Consider the following 14,648-nt stretch of genomic DNA (forward strand, 5'->3'; position numbering starts at 1 on the left):
GTGCTTCGGTTTCAAGTACTTGGGTCCACCCAAACCAATGGACGATCGGCTCATTCCTACTGACCCAACGATGGGACGGTCCTGATGGTACCCTTTTGTTGCTTGGCGTGGAAGTTCGGGGGATCAGAAATTGACATTGTTGACTTATCTCGCCAACCTACCTTGTTCGTTACTTAAACATGGTCCAAGTAAATGATTCTAAAATTGGACTTTTCAAGCATAGGCTTCGGTATGAACATTGATCATGGTGAGAACGCGGATGGTATGGACCCGGTTAGACGCCTCGTTAGGACCATTCATAATGGAAACGATATATAAACCAGCCATCTTGTGCGCTGCCAAATTTAGCAGTTGGTTAACTTAATTAGGGTTTACAACCCGCCAGCTGATGCTAAATGAGATTTCAGTCACCTTGTCTTTTCATCGCCCGTGACCCGCAATTCTTCTCCCGTCATGCCTCCTTGCCAACGCCTTCATGACACAACGAGTCATCCTAGCTTCAGGTTGTTCCGATCTCAGTATTGACCGGCGCGCCATTCTAATTTGTCTTGCCTAGAAGTAATGCCGAAGATCATTTAATGAGTTGCAATTATGATCGAAGCATAGGTTACACCCGCAATAAAGATATGCAATTATCACCACATGCTATCAATTGCGGAAAGTTAATCCACAATTAGCTGTTTATAGCGGTTATGACGCTTTCTAACAAATAAGGTAGCACCGCTCTCATCCAATATATAGATATTAAGCTCATATTTTTTGTAGAGCACCCCTCCGTACTCATTTTATCTCTCTTCTATTATTGCTCTAGATTTCAATTAACTTAAGCATCGAAGAGACGTCCGCCGAAAGTTTGAACGGCCCTATCGTGCATTGATGTTAACCGACCTTGGTATACCTCGGTCTTCGCCAACCTCAGCACATGCTTGAGCGGTGACTGACCGCGGCCTAGATCCTAGCAGCAACAAATGCCAATCCCTTTCTCCTAAGGACCCATCTATGGGCCCAGTCAACGTTAATAGATTCGGGAACCATCAGCCAAGAGTTTTATCACTTAAAAGTCTTTCTGCTGGGCAGCCGGATGAAAGTCATCAAAAGAGGTTTTAGTCTTTGGTAATGGGCTTAGAGCCCTATTTTGGGAGGACGTTTGGCTTCGCGAAGCCCTCTTGAAAACTATTTTTCCTAACCTCTACCTCCTTCGCAGGAACAAAACAGGCAACATCCTGCCTATGCAATAATATCTCGGCCTGCACTCGAAGAGCTAGAGGAGCTTTACTCCATCTTGTCTCTTCTAGCTAACCTCCAACTTAATTAGGAGCCGTACAAGGTGATTTGGAGGCCTAATGAGACAAAAGGTTTTTCCACTGCTTCTATCTCCCGCTTCCTCGTCTCCAGAGGAGTTGAATGAAATCACGCCACCACGTTGTGAATAGCAAAAGTGCCAAAAAATATAAGTGTGATATGGTATATATTCATCAATTTGATCTCGGCATCTGATCAAAGAGATGACTTGGGCATCTACCGAGCTGCCAGTCTTAGCAACCGAACGAGCCACCAGCCATGACAATTGACCGAACCATTGACTTCGTTGTTGACCGAACTATCGACTTGAATCATCAAGCCAATCAAAGTGGATTGACCGACCGCGGCAATAAGCCATGTATCTCCAATTCAAACATATTCAAAGCCGTTAACAACTATTAAAGACATGATCACAATCTTGCCAATTAAGGAGTGGTTGCAGCTCATCCCGAGTGGATCGATCGTTACCGCACATTCAACAGGGTTAAAATCCACCAAGTGTACAATATGGGAACCATTACCGAGCAGTTAAGGTACACTTCTGCCTGACTCGACAAGATGATAACAGACATCAACCTCTCTCTATATAAGGGGCCACCGAAGACTTCCAAATTCGCCTTCTCAGGCTCTCACACTCCCACATTTTGCAGCTCTTTGAAATTTTACATATTTCATCAAAATAGGGCTAACTTAAACATCGGAAGTTCTGCCTCCAAACAAACTCCAACAAATAGACTTCTTTTTCTATTTTTAGATTGGATAGGTCATGCCAGGCAAGCTTCTACACCCAAGTTCAAGCTCAATCATTGTCAACATGAACCTCTCTAGCTTAATTGTTCAGCTTAAAGTCCGAACAACCAACCTCACCACTTCACTTCTGATTTTCTCTAACCTCAACGGTTCAGTTCAAATTCTAGCAGAAGCAGAGTACTTCCGCTAGATGGCTCTACTAAACAAGCTCAACATCCGCAACAATCTTCAAAAGAAGCTGGGCAAATCTATTGGAGGACCGCTTGAATAAGTTGATCAACTTCTGCTCAATAACATTTGCACACTCATATAATTACGACACGATTCATTGATTCCTTGGCCAGGGAATGGAAAATATGATATCTCAAATTTAAAATAAATCTCTATCTAATATACTATTATAATTTCATATATTCTAAGATTTCTCACACAAAAACCACAAAACAATTGTGGGTGATGATGGAACCGGTCCAATAAGAAATAAACATTAAAATTTAACTTTTCTCTAGGAATATAATATCTTATGCTTATAAATTTATTTTGAACGTATGCCTATTTGTTTGAAGTGGAAACCTTGCCTTATTTATTATTAAATTATAAAAGATTAAGGGCTTATAGAATAAACCAAGCATTGAGTATGATATATAGATGTTTTAAGATAATTAATATAAATATTATTGTAACTCAGCATCCTTCTGTACATAGAGGGAGAGAATTTTTCATGCACCAAATATGGCTGTTAGCATGACCTATATTTGGGTTCCTAATTAGGGTCATCCAATTCCGTGAATGGTGCCGCTTATGAACACGGGTGAGACACACTTCGTGGCGTCGAACTCCCTCCCGTGGCACTTTGCATGCACCCAAATGCAACATGGTCGTTTATGTACGAACGGCTGCAGTTGCGCGGAGGCGGCATGGACGGTGCTGTGCGGGCGTTCCTATGCATCCCCGTCCCTAAAATAGCGTTGTCCCCTATTGGTTGGTTGCCTGAATTGCAGATTGACCCTAAACTGAAAAAAGGTCAAATTATCCGAGCCCAAAATCATGTTTAATTAACGGTTGACTATAAATCTCATTGCAATCATTAATCAGGAGAAGAAAATAAGATTGCTAAAAAAAAGTTCAAAAAAAAAGGAGACAAGTTCGAGAAAAAAAAAAAAGAGTAGAGGATGAAGACAAATGGAGCCTATCGGGACTGAGAAAGGAAGAAAAACCGTCAAGCTTAGGAAAAACAGCGGACAGCAACATGAAAACTCTCATAGAATCTGCAACCAAAACTAGACATTGCAAGTACCACCAAGTCTTCCTCATAATACCTAAAATGAACCAGATCAAGTATAATGATCTATAGAAAACTTTATCAATTCTAACTTTACTTTAACATTTGAAATGGTAAGAACTCTTGTTTTCAAGCTAAAATTAATTATGGGCCGGGCTTGGACACATAAAATGTCAAATTGCATATAAAGCCGACCTGAAGCTCGATTAAAAATAAATAGAGTCTAGGCTGAAGCTCGACCTATGATCAGCTCTAATTCAGATATCTAGGACTCGAATTTTATTCCCACGATCGAAGCGATGGACCGTTGTGATTTACAAGTACCCACAGCAGGACTCGAGTACCTGGGTGGGGCATTATCGGTTCTAACTTTATTCCTACATTAGAAGTGTTAAAGGGCTTGAGATGGTGGAAGGGACTGGAGATTTTGGGCCGGACTTTATCAAATCTCAACTTTAGTCTCACATCAGCAATTGTAGGGAATTTCATCAATTCCTACTTTATTCGTACATCAAAAGTGGTAGGTACCCTGGGTCGTTTAAGTACTCATGGGCCTGCCTACTGGGCATTGGGCCGACGTTTGTCAACTCTTAACTCTAATGCCACATCAGAAGTGACAGGGACCTTTAAGCATTCATGAGCCCTTCTACCAATCAACTCAAATTTTAGGATAGGACTTTATCGATTCTAACTTTATTAGAACTATAATTGTTACTTTCCTTTTTCATCATTATTTTGTCGGTTACTAAAATGATTGATTCATCAAAAAGTTCCTGTCCATTGAAAGTGTGGAAAAAGGGGAGAAGGTGAAGAAGTTGGTGGTGATACACTAAGGGATCAAGGGTTGCTTGGACTAATTACACAATAAAATTCCCAGAGGCATTTACAAAGTATGCATTGCAAACTATAAATTCTTAGAATACTCTTTGCACCACAATCACAATCAGTTATTCCTGTCACATTTCAACATTGTTGCGAGAATATGAATTATTCAATATAGATGATTCAATGGTTTGTCCATTCTGGTTAAACTCAAGTGAACAACCTGTGATAATATTCTTGCTCCTTTTCTGAAAACAAGCACATTATTTTCACTGAACAATAATTTTATTCAATTGAGATAGCAAGAAATCTCAAAATAGGCTCATGAGATTATTCAATTCATAATTAGAAAAAATGATTCTCCAAATATGGGTTATCAACTTTAAAATTCTTTAAATTAGAAAGCACAACAGAGCCCATAAATAGGCTCACAAGTTGGGATAACAGTGGCCTACCTATATACAGCGGGCTAAATCAATAACTAAATGGCAAAAACAGTTGGGTTAGAAAATGGAGGAATCAGCTCTCATCACTAACATTTTAAAAACACAAGTCAGATTTATGACCAGATGCAGACTAGTTATGCTTTTGCTGGTGAATGGTGTTCTCTCAGAGAACAATTTCTCCTGCTTTTAACTGCAAATAAATTCATATCAGAATGTCCCTGAATGAAAATAGCGATTCCAAAACCAAGCATAAATTCAAAGAGAGAAACAGTTAGACAACAACTTACCAGGACTTACAATTTTGATGCACCTCGTTATAGATCTTAATGAGGTTGCAGTATCAGAACCTATTGACATTGAATACAGTACTGATCAGAGATAAGAACTGGAAGAACAAAATTTTACTTAAGAAGCAAATGAAAAGTGTTATGATGGATCTTGATGAAAGATAAGAACAAAGAGATTCGAGAAGATAGAGATTAAAAAAAAATACAACATGCACAAATTTACGTGGACTGGCCACAAGCCTACATCTGCAGGAGAGGATGGAAAAGAGATTCCATTATCAAAAGGATTGGATAAGAATAAAGCCATCTCAATAAAACCCTAATCCTAGTACACCCAACTTTCAAACTTTCCAAACAAAACAAAAATAGATACATACCAAAAGAATTGCTCAAGTTCTCCGTTCTCACATCACGCGCTTTCCAATCTCCACATCCCATGCAGCCAGGAAGTGCGACTAGCATGAGCCATGGCCAATGCCATGCTTCACACGATTGTTATCGACGCTACTACAAATTTCTCAAACAAAATCATAGAGCAAGATGGAACAAGAAATTCAAGGCATCCTTAACAAATCTCCACTTTGATTTGAATTTTATCAAGCTACACCACAAAATAGTAAAACATCTCTCTACCTTCTCCACATAAGCCCCAAAAGACAAATCTCAAGTGCTGCATACATCAATCAAGTCCAAGCAATGCTTGAACTTGGCCACTAGAAGAGGCTTGTTCTCCTCTTGCAATAGCAACTAACGAATTAGTAGAATCAAACACAAGAAACAACTTTGAGGTAGCCTAATCTCTCTTCTCTATCTGCCTTTAGCAATACTGTACTTCCCATCCTATGATGTTTCTTTCGCCTCAGTAATACCAGGCACCAATTCTGAACCAGGCTAAGAAGAAGAGCTATGCTGCAAAGGAACTAAACCGCCTCTACATAAAAATCCTTTGACAAGCCAGCATTTGAGAGCATACAACGAGCTCTCTCCAAGAGGATTCTGTCCATATGCTTAACCACTCCATCCTGCTTTAGCGTATATCTAACTATCTCATGCCTGCCAACACCCTCATTTTTGCAGAACCCATCAAACTCATAAAAACAAAACTTCAATCCATTATCAGTTCTGAGCCTCTTGATCTTCTTTCCAGTCTACTTCTCAATCATAGCCTTCTGTTAATTAAAGTGCTTAAAGATTTCATCTTTGTGTTTTAACATAAACACCCAAATTTTTCTAGAATAATCATTAATAAATGTAACCATATTCCGAACACCACCCTTAGAACGAACACATGAAGGTCCCTAAAAGTCTGAGTGAATATAATCTAAGATAAAACTACATACTGAAACTAACTCTTTTCTGCTTGCCTAATAGACAAAGAAAACCACTCTTTTCATTCCTATACTCTAGCCACAAAGAAAACCTCATTTACTCAACATAGCCAACCATCTTTCACTCATGTCCCAACCTCATATGCTATATTTTGGTGATATCGGAATATATCATAAATGACAAAGACATAGCTGCTGCACCTATAATAGTAGTACCTTAAAGTACATGCAAGTTACCTTTCATTACAACAAGGGCAGCTTTACTAACTTTTATAACTCGAAATTCAGCTGCATACTTGCATCCATAAGCAACAAGGATGCCTAAAGAGATTGAGCTTTTTCTTCAAATTTGGAACATGCTGAACATCAATCAAGATTTACACCACACCATCATGCATTTTAATTTGGATTATCCCTTTTCCAATTATTTTACATGGGGTATTGTTGCCCATTAATTCAACTCCACCATCAACTACTTCATATGTGGAGGACCAATCCCTATTAAAACATATATGGTAGGAACAACCTGAATCCAAAATCCATTCATCCTTAGGTCTAATTCCATTGGTTACTGAGAAAACATCTTCAACACCTCCAGAATCATCTTCTGCTGCACTAGCTTTAACGAATTTTTCCTTCTTTTTCTGATCCTTCAATTGCTTATTTTTCAACCTATGACAATCAATCTTAACATGCTCTTGCTTGCGACAACAATGATAGACTTGGATGTAGACTTACCTCTACTATTATCCAATCCCCTTTCATTAGACCTGTCTCTAGCAGCCAAGCCTTCTGCCTAACCTTCACTTGCATTCCTAAATAATGTGCTTTTCAAACAATTCTTTAGAAAGCAAAAATGTTTTAACATCTTCTATAGAAATCATATCTCTCCCATAGAGGAAGGTATCTCTAAAGTACTTATATGAAAGAGTTATATGAAAGAGGTAAAGAACACAATAACAAAAGAGCCCGAACTTCATCATCAATTTGGACATCGATATTCTTCATATCCATAATAATGGAGTTAGACTCAACAAGATGAGATTTAATGGATATACCTTCTACAATACACAGCGTAAACAAATGTTGCTTCAATACAATTTGTTGGTAAGGGATTTTATCATATACAAGGACTCCAACTTAAGCCACAAACCAATAGTCGACTTCCTGCAAAACCTCATCAAACAAGTACAACTGACTTGCAGTAAGGACGCGCACACATTTCCAAATTGTTCTACTTTATTTATGACTTTTTTTTCCTTCTTTGTCAATAAAGGATTTTCCACCTTGGGGCAGCAGCAATCTTGATTCTTGATCAACCCTGCTTGTATTCCCAATAGAGATTTCAAAAGGGAGATGTGTAGCCTACAGTTAGTCACTTAGTGACCCATTCGTACATTATTACCAGAAAAATGTTTTTAAAAGAATATGCATGTTTTTTTTCAAAAAAACAGCTTACGAAGTAAAAGGTTTGGTTGTGTGAAATTGGTGGCCAAGAAAATGATTGTAAGTTTATGGGGCAAAATTCAAACGAAAGGTTTCAGATCTAAAATAATGGATTTTGCCCCCATTTAGCCAATAAAGATGGTGTGCATGAAGCAGGAGGGAAAAAAGAATAGGTAACCTTGATTGGTATAGAAGATAAACGCACAGCAAAACATACTTTAACTCTGTTAGAAGACAAGGGATAATATAGGTGCGTTCTAGAGTAACAAGCTGAGCATTTTAGTAACACAAACTGTAAAGATATGAAAGCTTGTCATAAAAGAGATGTTTCATTACCTTGAATGCTCATTTCCTTCTCTGAAAGAACACTTAATGTTGACAAACTAGAATCCGGTAATGTCTGATTTGTTTCCAAGCATTCACTGCTTAAATTATTCCCTGGCCTGTATTATTTTGTGGAACATACACAAGTTAGAAAGTATAAAACAATGCAAAAATAGCACAAGGAAAGTGTAATACAAGAGAACATATAAAAGGTTCAGAGAAACTGTACCCTGGAATTGAATCCCCAGAGGGTGGCTGGCAAGATGGAATCCTTTCAAAGTCGATATCCATGTCGGCTAGAAGCTCAGAGAAGGAGAAATCACCATCTAAGATATCAAAATCTGGAAGATCTAAGTCAAAACTTCCAGGCAATTCTGCATCTGTTGACGAGGTAGAGCTGTTGGCAGCAACTGTTTTTTCTGAATTGATTGGTACCGGTACATCAGGCTCTTCAAAATCCAGCTTCCCTTTTACATGCTCTCTTTTGCTCAGCTTCTTTGGGCTTGATTTGTAGGGTGAAGTCATATGATAGCTCCTCTCAACAGCATAATAACCTGTACCCTTGAGAGGGCTGACTATGATAGTTTCAGAAGCAACTAAGGAGATTTTGGATGAAGCTATTTCCTGAGATTTGATCGCATCAGTCTTTTGAAATGATGGGTTTTTTTGTGGAGCGGCTAATTTGTCAGGTTGAGAAGGAAGTGCTTGTGGAGGGGTCTTAGGGGAAGAATCAGTTTGAGAATCAGGCGATTGATTGAATAAGCTCTTTTCAACAGAATATCCTTGAACTGGAGATTTAAACATCAGATGATGGGATGTTGACTGAACAGCTGATTTTTGTGTTTCATGACTGCATGTTGCATCTGAGATCAGCACATTATCTGAAAGAACAAAAAAAAAAGTGTAAGAAAGGAACCATAATTGGTATTTATTTGTTTAGGACTTTGATTATCACCTTCTACCAGGGAGGACCTAATTGGTAGTTCAGTCCGCTTTCTCTTTGCAGCTGAAGGAACCTTGGAAGCAGACTCTGAAGCTTTCCTCTTGTTAGCAGATGAAGAATTATGTACTGGAGTTGAACTATTGTTAGGTTCTGTTTCTATATGCGGAAGCACAACGGGCTGTTGTGCAGTATTCATGACAGGGTTTCTGACCACTGCATGACCAGCAAATGTATCGTTAAGAACCTTGTCCATTAATCATCAGAACTAGCATATGTTTTTAATAAATATTGCAACCCCAAATAACCGACAATACACAGTTTATTTTTTTCCCACTTCCTAGTTGCTTCATGTCAATTAAGTGTGAAGAGCATTCATTTAATAGTGTATAATTGATATGATAATACTAGCTAGCAGTTGCAGACATAAGTCAAATTTACGCTGAAATATTGTTGCACCAAGTTCATGTAACAAATTATCCTGCCCCCAGACCTGATCTGATGTCACGTGACTAGGATTAGTGAATAGAGATATGCCAGCAAAAAAAATGAGAAAAATAATGCACAAATACGACCAAAACGACTCCACTACAAAAAGAAAGATACAGCTCCAACATGGCAGCATATGAAGCTTTATCTCAGAAGGACAATAAGTAGTATCCCAAATCCCAGAACTCCAACAAACTGCAATATAAAGCTATTGCACTTTAATTGGAATATGTCAATTTCTTTTAATTATTTTAAGCAACCTCAATGCTCTGATCCTAGTGCTGACCCTTACAATGGTATAGCCAATTTCCTGACTGATTCTCGTGCTGAATCTTCACAAATTGCATTTATAAACACTGATATAAACTCGGACAAAGATTTTACAGAATGCATTCAAGAGAACTGATAACCTTTCAAACAGACGGCGACATAAGCAACACCCAACTGAACAAGGGAATAGAAAATTGACAAGTCATTACAATGGGATTGAAGAACTTCATGATAAGGCAACTCGTTTAATTTTCCCTAAGAATTCTGACTATTTTCCAGCAGGGTTCTTTCTTCTTGTTTATTGTTGATCAGCATTCTTTCCCCTTGTTATATCTAGATAATTACAGGGTTTTTTCCATTACAACAAAAAAACAAACAGTTGGAAGGCATGGAAGAGAAATTAGTTGAAGCTAACAAGTAAAAAGAGTGTTCGGACCATGAAACAGCATGCAATGATCAATGTACAAACTAGATGTCGAAATATCGAACCTGGAGGAGACCCACTAGTAGGGTATAAGGCCGGAAGAACCGGCGCCACTGGCGTTGCCATAAACTGAGAAGGAAGGAGAGGGGGAGAAGGAGGGAGAGCGGGATTCCCAGCAGAGTGGTAGGTCCGCATCACGTCTTGCATGCCTTGCAACGCCATCTCCACCCTCCGCTTCTCCTGATCCACCATCACCCTCTGCTCCTTCAAGCTTATGTACTCGTCCAGAATCTCCCCCAAACTCAGCAACCCTTTCGGCACCTGCCAATTGCAGTCATGAGAATAATCTATCTAATAGATACTATCGAACGGAAGACGCAAAAAAATGTAAAAGAGAAGATATATCTAGGGATATATATATAGAGAGAGAGAGAGATTGCATCAGGGGCCATACCTCTTTACTCTTGGTTTTGGAGAAGAGATCGGAGGCTTCGGCTCGGAAGGCGGAGAGGGTGTCGGTGTAGTAGTTGTCGGCGAGGTAGCGGTCCACGATGAAGGCGATCTGGACGGGGGTGACCTTCCCCTTCCCTAGATTCTCTGGCTTCTTGGCTTTGTGCTGCTTCGCCATGTCGGCAGCCGGTGCAGGATCCACGGCGAAAGGGTTGGTATTATTATAGCGAAGGAGAAGAGGAGCGAAAACAACAAGCGGGAGATTTTGAATGACTATTTGGGCTAAAAATGGTGAGGGACCGGGGGATATTCACGGAGGGAAAATAAAAGCAGACAGGAGATCGAGCGCGGCCGGCGAACCCCATCGGGCTGGGCCCTAGGACTGCACCAACTCTGCTGTGCTTTTGGCAAGCGAAGAGCACAACAAAACGGGGGCAGGGTGGATGCGACATGCGACCGACCAAGCATTAAAAGGAGGCGACGAAGAGCACAACAAAACGAGGGGAGGATGGATGCGACATGCGACCGACCAAGCATTAAAAGGAGGAGATGATCCTCGGCGAGAGGGCCTACCTTTTCCCCTTCTCAACCTCGTCCCCAATCCCTCTTCCTGCTCCATCGCCTATCCCTGCAACGAAGCCCCTGGCAGCGAAGCACTCGAACTCAGCCGAGAGGCAGGTTGGCTTCACTGCCGCGGTCCACTTGGATGTAGTGGCCCACCCCGACGGTGTGATCCACAGTATCGAATGGCGTCCTCAACCCCTAATTGATCTACGACTATGAGGACCCCAATCCTCCATCTCCATCTTCCTCTACGTTGGCACCCCCAAGGTGGACCCCTTGCACCCTCCACCTCAAGAAAGCTCGCCTCGCCGGCCCTCGACGGTGTGATGGGCTTAATGCGTCGAACGATCAAGATTTTTATATCTCTCTGACTTTCATGATCCACGATCCACCTCAGGAAGTGATCATGATGGCAAGAGAATATATGGGCTTGGGAAAGTTCGGATAAACTATTGCCAAGGCCTGCGGGATACTTGTGAGAAAAAGCGTCGACCATTTTAGTCGCATGAAAATTTACAAATATATATGGTTGTTTTGTAAATATATTCATACATTTGGCTAATACATTTTTGTTTTCGTACCCTAAGTAAAAGTTAAGCAAATCAGTGCGTGTTCTTATAAAAGTTTTCTTATTCATTTCATCATTCGACTACAACTTGAAAATAAATTTAAAAGGTTCTAATTGATTCAATAGATTTTTTTTTTTTTTTTTTGCGTTGATGCAAGAAATTCAAGATACATTGCATCCTCACTCTCCCTTCCTCCCATCCACTCCATTCTCAAAATAACTTAGTATCTTATTTTGATGCATCTTCATTTTCACGATAGCAACTATAAAACTTAAATCTCAGCCATCAAAACTATAAAGTCTCAATTTTTTTTTTGCTATTGCTGTTGCTGCCGTTGTTTTGAAAAACTAGTGGTTCCTTAGACTGAAACCGTTGGAACCAAAATAATGAACAGATTCAAAAATATACATGGTGCAGCAAAAGCCAATAGCTTATGCAGAGTTCTACTGATTTAATGGGCCCCGGTTGCACGTACGAAGAAAAAATATAGGCAAAATCCAAATACGCCATTCTGCCCAATCGCTGTGCATTCCTACAGGGATCATCAGTCAATGTCAATGAGACAATACGAAGGTACACGCACCAACATCTTTCGCAAGGTCCCAGAAAAACACAAAGCATTGCAAGCTGGGCAACTTTGTTTCTTCTCTGCTCGCTAATCCTATCAACCGGTACAGTGGAATTAAGCCACCAATGCACCTGGTCCACGTTGGAACCGAGGGCAGAACCCAACCAACCCCCCCCCCCCCCCCCCCCCCCGGGAAAAGAAGACACGGCGACACGCTATCAGCTCCTGAGCACCCTGTTCGCTGTGCCATACCAGACACCGGATCCTCCAAAATTTCGCTGGCAGCGGCGTGGCACTCGGGAATTGGGATAAAGCCAGCACTCCCAAAAAGCAAACAGTCCCTTTCGATCCACCCCTCCGATCAACTGCATCCGACGGCTGAGATCTCATTTTCAAAGACAGTGGTGTGACTCCGTCTCCCACTTTTGACCTCCTAGTCAGCCCGGGTGTGGAGTGACAGTGAGATTCTTTTTGGGGCTTCGCGTCATTATTCTTGCCTTGCCCTCCCCCCCTTCCCAACCTCGCACGTGCACTTGTAACCCTAACCCTAAGTCCCAAATGTTCGAATCTGGGCCAAAACCCTAACCCTATATGGGAGAAGGAAAGAGCTGAGCCCAAGAGAGGAGAAGAATGGCGTTTTTGGTCGTCTCCAGGTACTCCCCCTTATTCGCCATCCTCTTCGTTGCCTCTCTCGCCGGCCTCCATTGCGAAAGTCCCGGCAAAAGCCCCGCTTTCTCCTTCCGCTTCGAGCGGTTCGAGAAAAATCGAAGCTTGGATGCGGTGATTGCTCTGTACGGCGACGCCGAGATTAGCGATTTTGTGGTCGGGATCACGCGGCCCGCGGTCTTCAGCTCGGGACGGGTCGTGTACCGGAAACCCGTCAGATTTCTTGGGAGAAACCCTAGTTTCTCGACCTACTTCGCTTTCTCTGTCTCCTCCCCCGACGGTGGTGAGGGCTTGGCTTTCTTCTTGGCCCCGAGCAGTTCTCCTGTGAAAGAATCGACCAACGGGCTGCATTTTGGGCTTCCACCCGGGGCTACCGCAGTGAAATTCGAGACACGGACGGAACCTGAGACTGGCAGCCACATCAGGGTCGAAGTTGGTGGCGAAATATCCAAGCAAAGCAGCAACCTTTCCAATGTCAGTCTGGTCTTGCATGGTGGAGAAAAGGTGCATTCTTGGGTCGATTATGATGGGGATTCGAAGAGATTCGAAGTGAGGCTGAGCAAATCGAGTGATTCGAGGCCGCTGAGTCCGCTGGTTTCCTACCCAATTGATCTGTCCAGGGTGCTGCAGAGGGAGGAGAAGCTTGTGGGCATCAGCTCTTCGAGTGGAAACTCGACTCAGACCAGCAGTGTCTACTCGTGGAGCTTTGCTGTTAAACGTGGAGCTCCGTATTCGATGCATTCTGAGCCCCTGGATCCTCGTCCATTCGTGGTGCGGGCTCGTGAGAGCCCTCCGATTCATCTTAGGAGGACTTATCCTTGGGGTGTGTTTGTAGCAATGGTGTTTGCTGCTGCTTGTGGGGGTCTGCTCACATTCTTTGTGATGTTTGTCTGGTTTGCCCTCATTGCCCGGCGTCCGGTCGCTCCGGTAGAGTATCCTGTGCATCCGGTCGAGGTTGGGTATCAACAGATTGAGCTGGTTGCTGGCGAGAAGGGTGTAGACAGTACTAAGAAGTAGAGGCTTGGAGGTGAAAATGTTGTCTGTCTTGTATATCTTTCTTTTTCTTTATCCCACTTTGTATTTTATCGTCTGTGATCTGATGGAAAATGTAGCTTTTGTGGCAAATTTCCTCAAATGCTATGGTTTCCATCAAGAAATCAAACTGTTGTATTTGCATTCTCTTTGGATGTATGAACTAGAGGTCTCTGCTCTGCAAGTTTGGATTTCAACTGTGATTTCGGAGAATAGTAGTAATGGTAGCATGAACATCTTTTCCAAATTGAAGAACTTCATATAATTCACTATTTTAAATTCTTAAACCTGTTACTGTTTCTCTCTTAGGTTGGTAATTTATGGTGCTGACTGGTTTCCTTTTACGGTCTTTTTTTCCTTTTCTGATTGGAATTCAGTTGCTCATTTCATAGCAAAGGCAGCTAATAATAGATTTATCCAGGATAATTTGCATGATTCAGCTGTTAATGAGCTCATTTTGGAAGCTAATTGGTCCAGTTACAGCAGGCCTTCATCCTAGGATGAGAGAATCACCATGAGTTTTGAATTTAACAGAATTTTCCTCCCTTTGTCATGAATTCTATATCCTAACTGGAATCAAGAACACCTGTGTTGGCAGCCTCTATTTTGTGAGCTCGAACCAATAACTGACAGGTTAATCTGGGAACTCTTTTTTTGCCTCAATTATCAAGCACTGCATTCACCATCAG

The 14,648-nt window shown here is 41.4% G+C and overlaps 2 protein-coding genes across 5 annotated transcripts; one reads left to right on the forward strand and one right to left on the reverse strand.

The window, feature by feature from the left end:
- Positions 1-4,473: 4,473 nt before the first annotated feature.
- LOC103704085 lies at positions 4,474-11,665 on the reverse strand. 4 transcript variants are annotated; one of them, XM_008787237.4, is made up of 7 exons: positions 10,565-11,639; positions 10,176-10,431; positions 8,943-9,143; positions 8,217-8,868; positions 8,000-8,106; positions 4,890-4,949; positions 4,474-4,792 (listed from the first exon to the last, which is right to left on the reverse strand). In XM_008787237.4, the coding sequence occupies exons 1-7, from the start codon at positions 10,736-10,738 to the stop codon at positions 4,737-4,739; spliced, it is 1,506 nt and encodes a 501-aa protein (XP_008785459.1). In that variant the 5' UTR covers positions 10,739-11,639; the 3' UTR covers positions 4,474-4,736. The 4 variants fall into 4 exon arrangements, with proteins under 4 accessions (XP_008785459.1, XP_038981025.1, XP_026659246.1 ...); XM_039125097.1 differs by lacking the exons at positions 4,474-4,792; positions 4,890-4,949 and adding an exon at positions 4,956-7,538 and having other exon boundaries at positions 10,565-10,726; positions 11,134-11,642; XM_026803445.2 differs by lacking the exons at positions 4,474-4,792; positions 4,890-4,949 and adding an exon at positions 4,956-7,538 and having other exon boundaries at positions 10,191-10,431; positions 10,565-11,665.
- A 1,088-nt stretch (positions 11,666-12,753) lies between these two features.
- On the forward strand, positions 12,754-14,201 carry LOC103704184 (L-type lectin-domain containing receptor kinase VIII.1-like). The gene has a single exon (XM_008787373.3). The coding sequence runs from the start codon at positions 12,892-12,894 to the stop codon at positions 13,942-13,944; it is 1,053 nt and encodes a 350-aa protein (XP_008785595.2). The 5' UTR covers positions 12,754-12,891; the 3' UTR covers positions 13,945-14,201.
- Positions 14,202-14,648: the final 447 nt, after the last annotated feature.

This window comes from Phoenix dactylifera, chromosome 3 (assembly GCF_009389715.1).
Source record: "Phoenix dactylifera cultivar Barhee BC4 chromosome 3, palm_55x_up_171113_PBpolish2nd_filt_p, whole genome shotgun sequence".
Lineage (NCBI taxonomy): Eukaryota > Viridiplantae > Streptophyta > Magnoliopsida > Arecales > Arecaceae > Phoenix > Phoenix dactylifera.